The 13,632-nt window shown below is 37.6% G+C and overlaps 1 protein-coding gene across 1 annotated transcript; it reads right to left on the bottom strand.

Annotated features, from left to right (window-relative positions):
* LOC18791957 (myb family transcription factor EFM) lies at nucleotides 6,460-9,172 on the bottom strand. Its single transcript, XM_007223162.2, has 5 exons — nucleotides 8,637-9,172; nucleotides 8,240-8,517; nucleotides 7,835-8,120; nucleotides 7,598-7,674; nucleotides 6,460-7,165 (listed from the first exon to the last, which is right to left on the bottom strand). Exons 1-5 carry the CDS (start codon nucleotides 8,767-8,769, stop codon nucleotides 6,788-6,790), a joined length of 1,152 nt encoding a protein of 383 aa, XP_007223224.2. The 5' UTR covers nucleotides 8,770-9,172; the 3' UTR covers nucleotides 6,460-6,787.

Genomic DNA, 13,632 nt, shown 5'->3' with positions numbered 1-13,632 from the left:
AGACAAACAATATTTCTGTTTTGGTTTTAATACCAAGGAATTGAATTTTGTTTTGGATTTGGCCAAAGTGGAGACCCAAATTCGTTGGCCCACCTTACATTAATCACTGAAGGGACAATTATACCCTTTTTATTTAAAAGCCTGACCTAAATTCATTGCTCTCTCTCTCTCTCTCTCTCTCTCTCTCCGCACAATGATGACCACATCGCCATGATCTGCGATCATCGATCCAAGATCGAGAGGTCGATCTGCGATGGAATTCTCAAACTGCTTGACCCGTGGCTCATCCCTTTAACATTCACCGACGACTCCAAGGTCTTCTAGCTCAAGATGAAAGAGATTGTGATTGCTATCTTGCTGAGTTCAAGATTGATTGACTTGCGGCTCATCCCTTCGAATAACAAAGATTAGAACATCCAAGGTTCCAATCTCCAGTTTTCGTGTAATGTTTTTTTGTTAATTGCTCAGATCTTGTGATATTATTTTCATATCAGACTTCACATCAATGTCAAGCCCTGATAATCTTATGACTTGTGTTTTTCTCTCTCTTTGTGAAGCTTATGAAATTTGTTATTTTAAGAAATATTGAACTGATATGGATGCACATTTAACTAGTGATGTTACTTTTGTATAATTTTTTATTTCTATAGAATTTCAGTCTTGTTTATGGTTGGTGTTTTCTATCCCTTCCACATGTTCACCTCACACCTTTTAATGAGATTATCCTTTTCTTTAGCCAGTAATGGCTAGTCATTGCTCTGATAAGTAGGGCTCTTAAAGTGTATCTTCAGGTACAGTTATATATGAACTATCACTTCCTCTTCCAATTTGCTGTTATTTCTTTTAAGTGAAAGTGGCTTCTCAATTGGTCATTTGTTTCTATGAATTGCTTATTAATTTTGTATGTAACCTTCATGTTAGATTTTGCACGTTTGAATTTTCAAGGCTTTTACGCTGCAGTCTTGGAGAAAGATGATTGTTGATATCTGTAGCATCAATCAGGTAGTACTGAAATGAAGCTGTTTGTAGGGAGTCGATTTTCCAGTTTTCGTGTAATGTTTCTTTTGTTAGTTGCTCAGTTCTTGTGATATTAATTTCATATCAGACTTCACATCAATGTTTTGATCTATTGTTTAAATCTCCACCTTGCATCCTTACTATTTTAGTCGTTGATATCTATTGTCAATGGTATTGCAAAACTTTTTGGTTTAGCTTTTTGGTGCATGGGTTTGAACTTTTTGATTTGGAAATGGTATTGCAAAACTACATTGTACAGGTTCTGCATTGTAGTTTTACACAAACTGCATTGCAGTTTTGGAAACTGTATTTCAGTTTTCATTTAATTACAAATTGATTTTTGTTCTTTCCTTGGCCTTCAACCTCACCAATTTGAAGAGTAGAGGTTACCCAAATGAGGAATTGAGTGGGCAAGAGAAGAGTAGAACTACCCAAGAGCAAGGGAACTCAAAATTGGACTTTCGGAAACTGCATTGTAGTTTTCATTTAATTACAATTGGATTTTTGCTCGTCCTTGGCCTTCAACCTCACCAATTTGAAGAGTAGAGGTTACCCAGATGAGGAATTGGGTGGGCAAGAGAAGAGTAGAACTACCCAAGAGCAAGATAACTCAAAATTGGACTTTTGAAAACTGCTTTGCAGTTTTCATTTAATTACAATTGGATTTTTTGCTCTTTCCTTCGTAGAGATACATTGGAGGTTTTGCCCCGTAATCCATAGGTTGTTGGTTATTGAGTTGTTAAGCTAGTGTTGATTTGATTCCCTTCTCTTTGTACTTGTGGAGTTTGCTATCTAAATTATTTAGTTTGCAGCAATGCATATTTCAATTTTGTTTTGTTTCTAGCTATATTTTCAATTTCGACCTGGAAACTTGATATCATATTGCGGTTCTTAGGATAGAGATGCTTATTGTTTATGACATCACTGTCATATGATATTTTGCAATACCATTTAAGCTTTAGTTCAGTAAAATTTTATACAAGTTCTGCATTATAGTTTTGCACAAACTACATTGCAATTTCAGAAATTGCATTGCAGTTTTGGAAACTGCATTGCAGTTTTTGTAATTACAATTGGATTTTTGCTCTTTCCTTGGCCTTCAATCTCACCAATTTGAAGAGTAGAGGCTACCCAGATGAGGAATTGGGTGGGCAAGAGAAGAGTAGAACTACTCAAGAGCAAGAGAACTCAAAATTGGACTTTTGGAAACTGCATTGCAGTTTCGGAAACTGCATTGCAGTTTTCATTTAATTACAATTGGGTTTTTGCTTTTTCCTTGGTCTTCAACCTCACCAATTTAAAGAGTAGAAGCTACCTAGATGAGGAATTAGGTGGGCAAGAGAAGAGTAGAACTACCTAAGAGCAAGAGAACTCAAAATTGGACTTTTGGAAACCGGAAACTGCATTACAGTTTTCATTTAATTACAATTGTTTTTGTAGCTGTTTTCGTTTTTGTTTTTGTTTTTTTTAACATAATTGATATCTACATTATATTTTTGTTTCAGTTTCTGTTTTTATTTGCAGTTTTTGTGTGAATAAGTGTTGAAATGCTTTTTATTTTTATTTTTTTTAATAAACCATTGATTGTTTATATAAATATTGTATAATTGAATAAATATTACAAAATCAAGTTTGGTGTAGTGGTTTGTGAGTGAGCCTTCCTCCTTTGTGGCAGGCGATGGCGGCCAACGGTGGTGGTGGCAGGTGGCCGGCGGCGGGAGTCCGACGGTGGTGGTCGGCGACGGGCGGTGGCGGTCAACGGTGGTGGTGGCAGGTGGCCGGCGGTCCGGCGGTGGTGGCCGGCGGTGGTGGCCGGCGGCGAGATATGATTGGCTAGATATGGACATGTGGCATAGTATGCTTGCCTTAGAAGGAGTGGCATTGTGTGTAATTTTGATATGTTTTAATGATATTTTTGTAAAATTAGGTACCACAATTTGGTCTTTTGCCTTATGCTAATTAGATGAAATTGTATTACTATCTTCCAAATTAGTAAACTATATTGTGTTTTAAAACTAAAGCTCCCAAGAATGAGGTATGTATTTATACCCAAAAAAAAGTATGAATTTTTTAGATTTTTTTAGAAACGTCACCTAATGGCTAGGTGATGTCAGCTGAGCCCCATCAAGTTATTTAGCATGGGCTGACCAAAGGGCCACATGTGGCACTCATTTTAGGAATTGGCGCTTCGTGTAACCCTTTTCTTTTTTGTAACTCTTCGTGTAGCTTACTCTTGGCGATGGGTTTTAGGGATTTGAGGATATAGCCATCACTTGGAGATGGCCTTAGTTAAGGAGATATCAAGTGCAACTCATATGGATGCGATCATGCCAAAATGATATTTGTGATGATTTTGCTACTCAGTTGTGATTAGTTATATTGTAAAAACATAACTTTGTTATTTGTGTGTGATCCGATCGGTCGTAAAATATATTTATAAATGTCATATCGTTTGTCCACAACAAAAAATGTAAAAATAAAAACACCAAATGCGCATGTATATTCGAGAGATACAGATGTTGACGTAGATAGATACCACATATGAAATCTTTTTGTTTTCATTTTTAATGTGAAAGGAAGACGGGTTTCATTCAGCATTAATTAATCTACTCAAGCATGACAAGTTCAAAAGAAAAAACAAAACTTGGCATTGATAATGTATGCAGGATTAATTTGTCTAATTCAACAGTTCAACGCTAAGAAGATCACCAGAATATGCTCAACATCTTCCCCTCTTCCCCCTCACAAGAATTATGATAACATTTTGTCACCAACTCAACCAAAAAATGACTTTAGCATCGATTCCTCTTAATGAATTTAATAGAGGGCAAGAGGCATTTGGCCTTAAGGTTCACTCAAGGGACGCTTCTCTTGAATCTTTCTTCTCTCTCTCTCTATCTATCTGTCTTTCCCTTGGACTTAGTCCTAATCCAAGCCCATCTTCTTCTAGAACACTTTGAAAATGTCCTCAACTCAATGGATTCATTGTTTCTTTTCTTTGCTTAAAATACATATTCAATTCATTTTCCATTTAAGGACACCTTTGATTCCAAAAATAGAAATATCATCTCCACCCAGAAAAAAAAAACAGAAGAAAAAGTTTGATGAGAACTCAGAAACCAGACGTGTCTTCACTCGATTACAAATTGGCCCACCATCAAGCTCAAGCTGCATAATATACTGAGCATATGTGAGCTGGGAGGCCCCCACACCACATGAACCAATTAGGCTCTCCCCTCTTCAGTAATTAATTAATCTTAATCTTTAGTTTAAGTTGATTTAATTTATATGGTAGATTCTCGGACAAGGTAAGATTCTTGGGGATCAGAAAACCTTCCTGATTGGTCCTTCCTTCCCCACCCCAGAAGATAAGTTAAGAAAATGGAGAATATACTAGCACATTACATTTTAGATGATAACATACATGCACATTTCCGAATAATAAAAAAAAAAACTAAATGAAAATATTAAAAACTAGTGCCTAATTGTCCCAAATACGTTGGAATATTCGGATGTGGACCATGGAAGTGGTACATTTTCACTTCGTTTTCTTGTATAAAAAAATGAGAGGACTCGCAATGCGATAAGCTAGAAAATTAGCTCCAACTAACACACAGCTTTGTCCTGTGTGTCTTGTGTTGACACAACACAAACACAAACACAAAATGATAATAATTTATGGGGCCTAGTCTGGTTATGACTTTAACTTGTACCATCTACCATGCATTATCAGAGCCGCCACGTTTTAAAATGGCCTGGATCACCGCCATGCGAGCATCTAAATAATATTCCCCCTTGGATAACACTTGTTTTTCTCTGGTTTGTTTTGTATTTGTTTAGATAATAAAGCCTAAAAAGTTGATAGAGAGATGACCAAATTATTCCATATTTTATTACGAATGTAGACACTTTGAAGTAATTATTTCATCATTCAAGCTATATATATATATATATATATATATATATATATCCAAACTTCTGTTTAAACTTGGAGGGAATGAAAAGGAAAATAAATAAACATTGATGTTTATTATGATGATAAATATTGGTTTATGTTACGTGTCATGATTATTACTACCTTTTGTTGTTTATAATAAAAAAAATTTAACAAGGACTTTGAAACTTAAATAATTAAAAATATTTATCTTTACGCTCGAGGTCCTAGATTTTGGTGATGTGTACAACTACAAAGTATAAGACGAAAATTTGGGTCATTTTTGGACATTTGCATGAGTTCATCTTCTTAAATGTCAAGTATAGAACGACCCTTCATGATATTCTAAAACTTATCCTTATCCTTTCACTATTGGAAGGGCTCTGAAGCATGTAATGGCTGGCTTCACTTGAAATGATAAATATAGAGTCATTAAAAAGAACAAGAAAAAGTAAATGATAAAGTTGTATATATATAGTTTAATAGTGTCATTCAATGAAGCCATGAAACATGTAATCGCAGGGATAAATTATACAAAATAAACCAAAAAAAAGAGTAAGTGAGTGAAAAAAATTAAAAGGTGGGGTGGGGTTTTATGGATAAGGTATCCCCATCTAGCTTACCCAACCGAAACCTAATCAGCTTCAGATAGAAGTTAACATTAAACTGTTCAAACCACAGTTTCTAAAGCAGTTGATGTTCAGAGGAGGTGGCTTTATTGGGAAACATATGATATGTGTGTATGTGCACATGTTTTTGATGCATACATATCCAACAAACTACTGAATTTTGCCAATATTGTTCTCCTCTCGTGCAAAAGGCCAAGGAATTATCATATTGTGTGTAGCCTCTACGCAACCCAATTTTCTATGATTTGAGGCAACAATAGCCAAACAGAAAAGATTTGATTAGATCTGCAACATCTGTGATTTGCTTATTTTCTTGGGTAGGAAGATTTCTCGTGGGTCAGGATTCTTTTGTTGTCATTTTTTTATTTTTCGAGACTTTTAAGTAAAGAAGACTATATTCCCCTCTTTGTCAACAAAGCTCTATAACTCCCTCATCAAGTTATAGCTACGAATAGACCATCCTTTTCACCAAACCTTATGTGGCTGTCTGGCCAGTTGGACAAATTCAGATGTGGAAATTAGTCAGCATTTACATAATTTGGAGTTTAGTGTTTAAGTGATTGATTGTCTGTGTGATTTATTATAATTGAGTCTTTCGACTTTTATCAATGATATTTTTATCATTTGCCGGAAAAAATAAATAAAAAAATAAAGAAAAAATTATTTACAGTACAAGTCTTAACCTTGGTGCAATTAGTAATTACCACAGCAAGTGCCATGAAACAGTTTGATTTGCAGCTTCTCTGTCCATTAATATGTTCATATTAGACTTTGATTTTTTATTGCAAATTGTCTAGGTTCTTGCAATCTCAGCTACCATTCAAATTTCAACCTCGTAGCCAGTACAAAACAGAGCATTCAATCAAATGCATACAACAGTTAACAAGCCGACGATTACTAAAATATGCAGGCTATACATATGTACATAGAGATATAACAAACAAGAAACAGTATGTTATTATTGGCATGCTCGAGCCTCATAATATTTTTTGTTCTGCTTCCAAATTCTGTACGTAATTTATTCAACTTCAAAACTTTACTGTCACTGTCCCTCGTATCCAGCACACACCTCTACATCTTATAGCTCATAAACAACAGGAGGGAAAAACAAAACAGGGAAAAGGTCAGTATATTGGTGTGGTAATCAGAAAGGACTTTCTATAACGCTGGTTACAAAAATTTTACATCATTCTCATGTTAAAAAAGTTTATAACACAGGGGAAGCAGTGGTGTGAGTGGAGGATGATGTAGCGGTAGAATTGCAATGACCGCGGCCTTCGCTGTGGCTGACCCTCTCATCTGAATGAGAGGACTCAGGTCTCTTCGGTCGTGGTCTTTGCATTAAGGATGGTGGTGACACTGGTGTGACGGTAGACGGAGATGTAGCCACAGGTGCATATATTCCATTGGCTGCAGCAACCCTGGTAGCTTCCCCTGAAGCTGTGGTTGCTGCTACTGCTGCATAGTCCTGGGGTGGCACCCAGATACCTCCCACAACCAAAAACTGTGGTGCTTGTGTGTTGTTGTCGCTGTTGTTGTTGTTGTGCATTGTTGGAGTTGGTCTTCGAGTGTGCAAACGATATTTCTGTAAACAATGGAAGATGATTGAAATTAGGCTCTGCTTGATTGCAGGACGGCTTAATAAAAATTCACAACTTTTTGATTGTTCAAGAAATGTATGCTTTTGTGAGATTCACAACTCTTTGTTGCTGGGTTGTTTTATAATATTGTTCTAATCACATTGTAACTTGCACATAGAGAAGCACCCAAAAGTTAAATATGAATTGAAATTCAAGACTAATAGCATGACTTGAATTGATAGGAAACCTAGGAAATACAAACTATCAGTACCAATAAGATTATTATATAAGTTAAAATTGTAAAGATCTCCATAAAAACATTGCTTCCAATCTCTGTCATGTATGAGTAGTGGCATGGCATTAGCTCCTTGTACAATTTTGTTCACATAAAGCAAATTATTATTAAAACAGGCAGATGATCAATCACATATACAAACCTGTAAATGGCTTTTGACTTCATCGTTTGTGAGCCCATCAACCTTCATTAACTCTCTAATTTGCTTGGGTGTAGCAGCTGCAAGAAAAACCAACCACACCCACATGTCAAGCAAACAAACATCCAAATGAATTTAATCCCATATGCATCCAATCGTAATAAATAACCTATCCCATGATCATTGATCATCCAAGTAAATTAATCTAAAAAACATTAAAAAGGTTACTCAACAACATACCATGTGAACCACCAAGCTGTTGAAGAGCATGCAAGAACCGGCGATGCAACTCCGGTGACCAATTCCGCCTTTGTTTCCTCTGACCCTGTCCATCTTTTTCTTCTTTCTTGTGGCTTTCACCACTGCCTCCACTGACGGTGTCTGTGGTTGAACTAGTAGCCGGAGCAGAAGCAGGCACTTTAGCCACTGGCCTATTAGTCTTCCCAACGCTTTTCTCCCTTTGGAAAGGCTGAAAAGCCCCCCCATTTCTCTTGACCTCCATCACTAAGGCCTTTCTAGGCAATTCCTGCAATGACCAACACCCCAAAAATCAATACTTTCCCACTCCTTTACCTCAAAAAATGGAGCTGCTAAAAGGGCAATCACAATTCATTTCAATAGATAAAGGTGGAATCTATTTTATACATCTTTAAGGGGTGGATCTGGGGTTGTATTCCAGAGCTGGGCAGATCTAAGCCAGTCTGATTTTATCTTGTCACCATTAGTCTTATCCTTGTCATTGGTCTTGGGCTCCTGAGACTCTTGCACCTCATCATCATCACTATCAGAAGAGGAAGTCCTTTTCAAGGGAATGAATTCCTCAAACACATGCCCCTCACTTGAAGTTTGTTCCGAGCACTCGGACTGTCCATGCATGTAGTCCGTGGTTGTATCCGAAAGCTGTTGCTTACACCTCTCAATAGCTAAAAAAAAACAACCCAAAAACAAAATAAGAAAACAAATCCATATAAATTCAAACCAAGACATGAACTTTAGGACTTATAAGACAAGACTTCAGCTGTAAATTGAAAAGGGTCCGTACCTTGAGTGACAAGCTCCAAGCAGAGAGGGAGCTCACGCTGAAAAACTTGAATCTTATGCCTCTCTTCCTCTAAGGCCTTGACATAGTCACGGAAACCCAACCTTGAAGCCTGCATTTGCTCTGTAGACTCCATAGCTAACTTTTTTTTTCTTTTTTTCTTCCTGGATTTTTCAAAGCTTGTGTCTTTATCTTCCTTCTTGGGTTAAATCAGAGCTAGAGAAATGCGGGTGTGAATGTATTTATGTATGAGAGAGATTATAAGAAGGAGCAGGTGGAGGTCCAAAGCATAGATAGAACCGAACAAGGGGGATTGGGTAACGAATGGGGCTTGTCAAGGACGCATATGGGATCCAAGTAGAATCCGAAAACGGAATAATCTTGCAGACCAAAACCAAATTATTTAAAAAGAAAGAAACCAACAAAAACAAGTTTCTTGAGATATTAAATTAGAAAAGAAAAGATGGAATTTTTAAGAGTGTTTTTTGTTTTGAGAGAGAGAGAGAGAGAGAGAGAGAGAGAGAGAGAGAGAGACGTCGGGTCGTGGCGTCGCGTACAAAAGCGAATCTGTGATTGGGTTTTTATTTCCAATTTAGTTTTTTTTAGAAGTCGGGGTTGAATATTCGATGGTATGAATTGTGATTCGCTTTTCTCTGCCTATCTATGGGCTGGAGCTGACGTCACCACCTCCCACACCTACTTTTATCTTTAATTTTTTAATGTTCTAATTTTTATCGGATAAGATCAAAGACCGATTGCTCCCTCCCTCCAGAGGGCTCAGCCTCTTACCAATTTCTTTCTTTTTCTGTTCCCTACCCTCTGTCTATTTTTATATTTTATTTTTCTGTTTATCTGATTAATTCTTGGTCATATTTATTTATTTCAAGTCTATTCTCTCTCTCTCTCTCTCTCTCTCTCCCCCTCCGAATATTCTCGGGGTTTTCCGAGAGCAAACGGAATCTTCAAGGTTCAATCTTCTTGTGCGTGGGTGTGTGCGTGCACACTCGTGGCCACGACGCGTAGCCTTAGGCGTGATTAAATGTGCCTTTTCGCGCCCTCTGAGGGCCAACTGCTGCTCGTCCTAATCCACACTGCCCTCTGTTTACGCTATGTTCAATCATTGCTTCCACCACGCCCTGTCATCGGTGCGTGCTTCCCAGTACCCGTAGGATTTTGACACCTGTAATTATCTATACAAGGGAATCGAGGATATATATCCCCGGATTCTGGACGGTGCAGCGATTCCCTGGAGGTGGGCGTACTGTAGAGATGGTGAATAAGGGCTTAGTATGTTCGGCGCGTTTCGGCCACTGGCTCGGGTTGATCCATGGCCCAGGTAATAGTCGGGCTGGGGCTTATTTGGATTCAGCCCATTAATTTAGTTTGGGTCACAAACGCGGTCACACCGTTCATTTTAGATTTTCTTTGTAATTTTTTTTTGACTTTTCAACTAGTATTAGAACTTAAATAAAAGAAGGTTTGGGAGACTTTAGCTTAGCTAAGTAGGTTGAAGTAGATGTGAAATCTATTCTGCACTCTAGTTTGGATTCCTTTTTATTATAATTTAAATTAGATTAAAATAGAATATGATTTATATCTATAAAAAAAATATATAGTTTGGTATTTAAAATGACCAATGTGTTGCTTTAGTATTTAATTTAAATTCTTCTTCTTATTTTTGTCTGAAGATGTTTTACTACCTTAGAATTGAAAGAAGACTCCATGTCTAGTCTTTCAGTTTCAACAAAATAAAATCAATGTAATGTTGAGCAAGCAAAGTGCTTCTCAAAAGTTCATCGATCACACCCGAGAAAAAGAAAGTTAAAAAAAAACCTAATTCTGTCAGGCTCGAGAAGGTGACGCATAATCTTATGACCATGTGATCAATGTGAATGATATGGCAATTTACACTCCCTCCCCCCCCCCCCCCCAACCCCTCCGGACATCAAATCAGAAAATAAACGTTTTTCTTAAATTTAGTGTTCATGAATATTGGACCATCTTTTGTAGGCTCCAACCCTACAGCAAACTTTTAAATGGAGCCCAAAAGGAAACTGCCCAAATTATAAAAGATCCTTTTTACTTTTTGGGAGTACAAGAAGAATCTCTATTTCTCAGCCCCAAGTAACATAGCATCTTCTCTTGCTTGCTTCTTTGAAAGTTTCTATTGAATTTAATTTGTTTTCACACCCTTCAAAAAAATAATTATAAAAAACAGGTCAGAAAATATTTCTTAGACAGTAACATAGAGATCCCTGTGCTGTGGTGTGGAGTCGACAATGAAATGTTGACTAGAAATTAGTCTTTCTGAGTGAAGGAGCTGGGACTGTCACATGAACAGTAGTTAATTAGAGGAAGGGAAGGAGGGAGGTGGTGTGACAAATCAATGGGGGCGGCTATGAAGTCTGATGAGGTTGGCACGGTTGGCTTTTCCCACTTTCTTTTTTCAGACAAGACGAAGATTTGGAAATTTTTACTTTGTCTTTCCTACGTTTGAGTCTCACATACATATATTTCGCAAGACAAAGCCATGCGTGACCAACAGTTTGTCTTTACACTTCCTCAGCACATGTCATTCAACAACAATAGTCAGTAAGAGTACCACTATATATATACACTGCATCTTGATGGGAGTTATTTCTTTTACCCGATTTAATTTGTTGTGTTATGATTAATTGTGATCAAATTAATTAGAATGACCCCGTCATGTGGTATTATATATCAATTCACATGTTGTAGTGACGTTATTAGTTACATCGCGTGAAAAATACTCCAAATAAGGTCAGCTAGCACGATATAAGTACCTTGCCTGCGTGCATATATAATGTCAATCAATAGCATGAAATAGGAGAGGTATTATTTCTAATTCATTTGATTCTTTGTTGGGTTTCTATGTAAGTGTACTGAATGAGAGGCTGAGATTATAGGCCTAATAGCTAGTCAAAATCCGTTTTGTACAAGTTTTTTAGTGAAGAAAAAAGCAAAAGAGCAAGATTAAAAGTGGCACAGGGAATTTCTGTTCGTATAGAACCCAACCCACATGCTGGCACTTGACTTTGTCTCAGAGACGTACAATTAATCACCAAAACAAAGCTCATTGTTCAAAAGTTGCACCTTATAAATAGTGATCTACCTATATAGCTAGGCTCCTATGCTTAGCAAATTACCCTTCTGTTGCTCTGCAAAGCCAAAGCCATGGATCGTCCAAAAAAAAGCCAAAGCCAAAGCCAAAGCCATGGATGCATGCATGTTTTCGAGCGCGCTTTTGTCATGTGATTAGTGATGATCGTGCAGTGTCTGTTTCTTAATCCCGATAAGCAACTAAAAGTTGAGCTAGGGACCAGGCCAAACCTAGTACTTTTTTTAACCAGTCCTTTCGCTAGTCCTTTCAATGGGTTATTGGCTTCGGGAAGAAGCACATGGATGGAACTGTTTTTACTATCTGGTGGTGTTTGGTTTTTGTTTTTCCTTGTATTTCAATGAAGTCTCTGGACATTGATGGGATGGTTTGAATTACCATCCATCTAAGTTTCTGTTTTGGGCCGTATCCAGTCAAACTTTTGCACTGCACCAATCGGTCAGGTTGGCCCATTTATTATTCTGTCAAAATCTTGTTCGTGTATGGTACAGAAACACCTAATATTTTTGTAATTTATATAGTCTTGTTTGAAGTAGGTGAATGATTTATTTATTTGCCATCAGTTATTGGGATATTTTGAACAATTGATGGCACTTTACTTATGCATGGATTTTGTCTGAGATTCTAAAAACAATATTCCAGCACAAGAAGAAGAATATAAAACACAAACAGTAGTATAAGTTGAATGAATGTTGCTTTAGCAGCTGGAGGTCGCTTTACTTTCTTACACTGCAGTGCAGTGTGGTTTCTGGCTTGGCTTGCCCTTATGACAGATTTGTCCATTTCATTTTGAAATTTTTACTTCTTTTTTTGTTTTGTTTATTTTGTCCCCATGGTATAGTAATTAGTAACTAGGAGGAGGAGGTGAGTGAGACCGTGTGTGGGGAAATTGGTAATGTGTCCCTTTCGGGTTTCCATGCAGCAACATTATTTGGCACCATGGCTTAGCTAGCTATCACCATCACCATCTCTTTTATAACAAAAGTGTTGGGGGAGAAAAGCTCACGCCTTCCGCTCTACAGTTCTCCATGTCTACCATATACTACTGTAATATTGTATGTGATCAATATATATATATATATATATATCTCTCTCTCTCTCTCAACTTTTGGATTTGGAGAGAGACAGAGACAAAGACATAGAGAGAGTAAATAAGGGCAGAAGATGTATCTGAATAAATAAATGAGGAGAGAGAGAGAGAGAGAGAGAGAGAGAGAGAGAGAGAGAGAGATGAGCAGGGAGAGGTATATGATATCTAAGCTAGGGTCTCGGGAAACGAGCAAGAGTTTGGAGCAAATTGAGGGAGAAAAAGTACGGAGTTTAGTGTGGTGTTATTGTGTTCGTAGAGCACGCTAGCTATTCTCTATGCATTGCATTGCCTTGCCGTTTGCCCCCACTACCCCTAGACCTCCTCCTCCTCCTCCACCTCCTCCTCCTCCTTTTCTGGTTTTTGTCTCCTCCATTCCCAAACACGCCAAAAACCCAAACATCTCTCTATTTAATGAATTTCCTCCTGTGCTCCTGCGCCTATCCAATCCACGTGCAACTTGCCACAAACTCTAGCTCTCTCTCTCTTGAACCTTTTTTTCTATATAAAAACTCTCTCTCTCTCTCTCAAACGCAATGCCGATCACATTGACAACCCACATTTATAATCTGATATGATCATAATTTATCATTGCTACCATAAGAGCCCACAACACACAAAAAACCAAATACCCAAAACACAAACATAAACATAAACATCATTTGTTTATGTATATTTATTGCCTTTCCCTTTCCCTTTCTCTCTCGTCCCCACTTTTCTTCTCCACCAGAGGCCCAAAATCTCACTTCCCTTTCCCTCCCCCCCCCCCCCCC

The sequence above is a fragment of the Prunus persica genome, chromosome G1, assembly GCF_000346465.2.
Source record: "Prunus persica cultivar Lovell chromosome G1, Prunus_persica_NCBIv2, whole genome shotgun sequence".
Taxonomy (NCBI): domain Eukaryota; kingdom Viridiplantae; phylum Streptophyta; class Magnoliopsida; order Rosales; family Rosaceae; genus Prunus; species Prunus persica.
The sequence above is the reverse complement of the archived record's forward strand: the minus strand, read 5'-3'. Positions and strand labels throughout refer to the sequence as shown.

Coding starts and splice junctions, on each gene's coding strand:
- LOC18791957 (XM_007223162.2), bottom strand. CDS start 8,769: ATGGAGTCTACAGAGCAAATGCAGGCTTCAAGGTTGGGTTTCCGTGAC. Junction 8,121..8,239: donor CAGATCCACCCCTTAAAGAT/GTATAAAATAGA, acceptor TGGTCATTGCAG/GAATTGCCTAGAAAGGCCTT. Junction 7,166..7,597: donor AAGTCAAAAGCCATTTACAG/GTTTGTATATGT, acceptor CATTGTTTACAG/AAATATCGTTTGCACACTCG.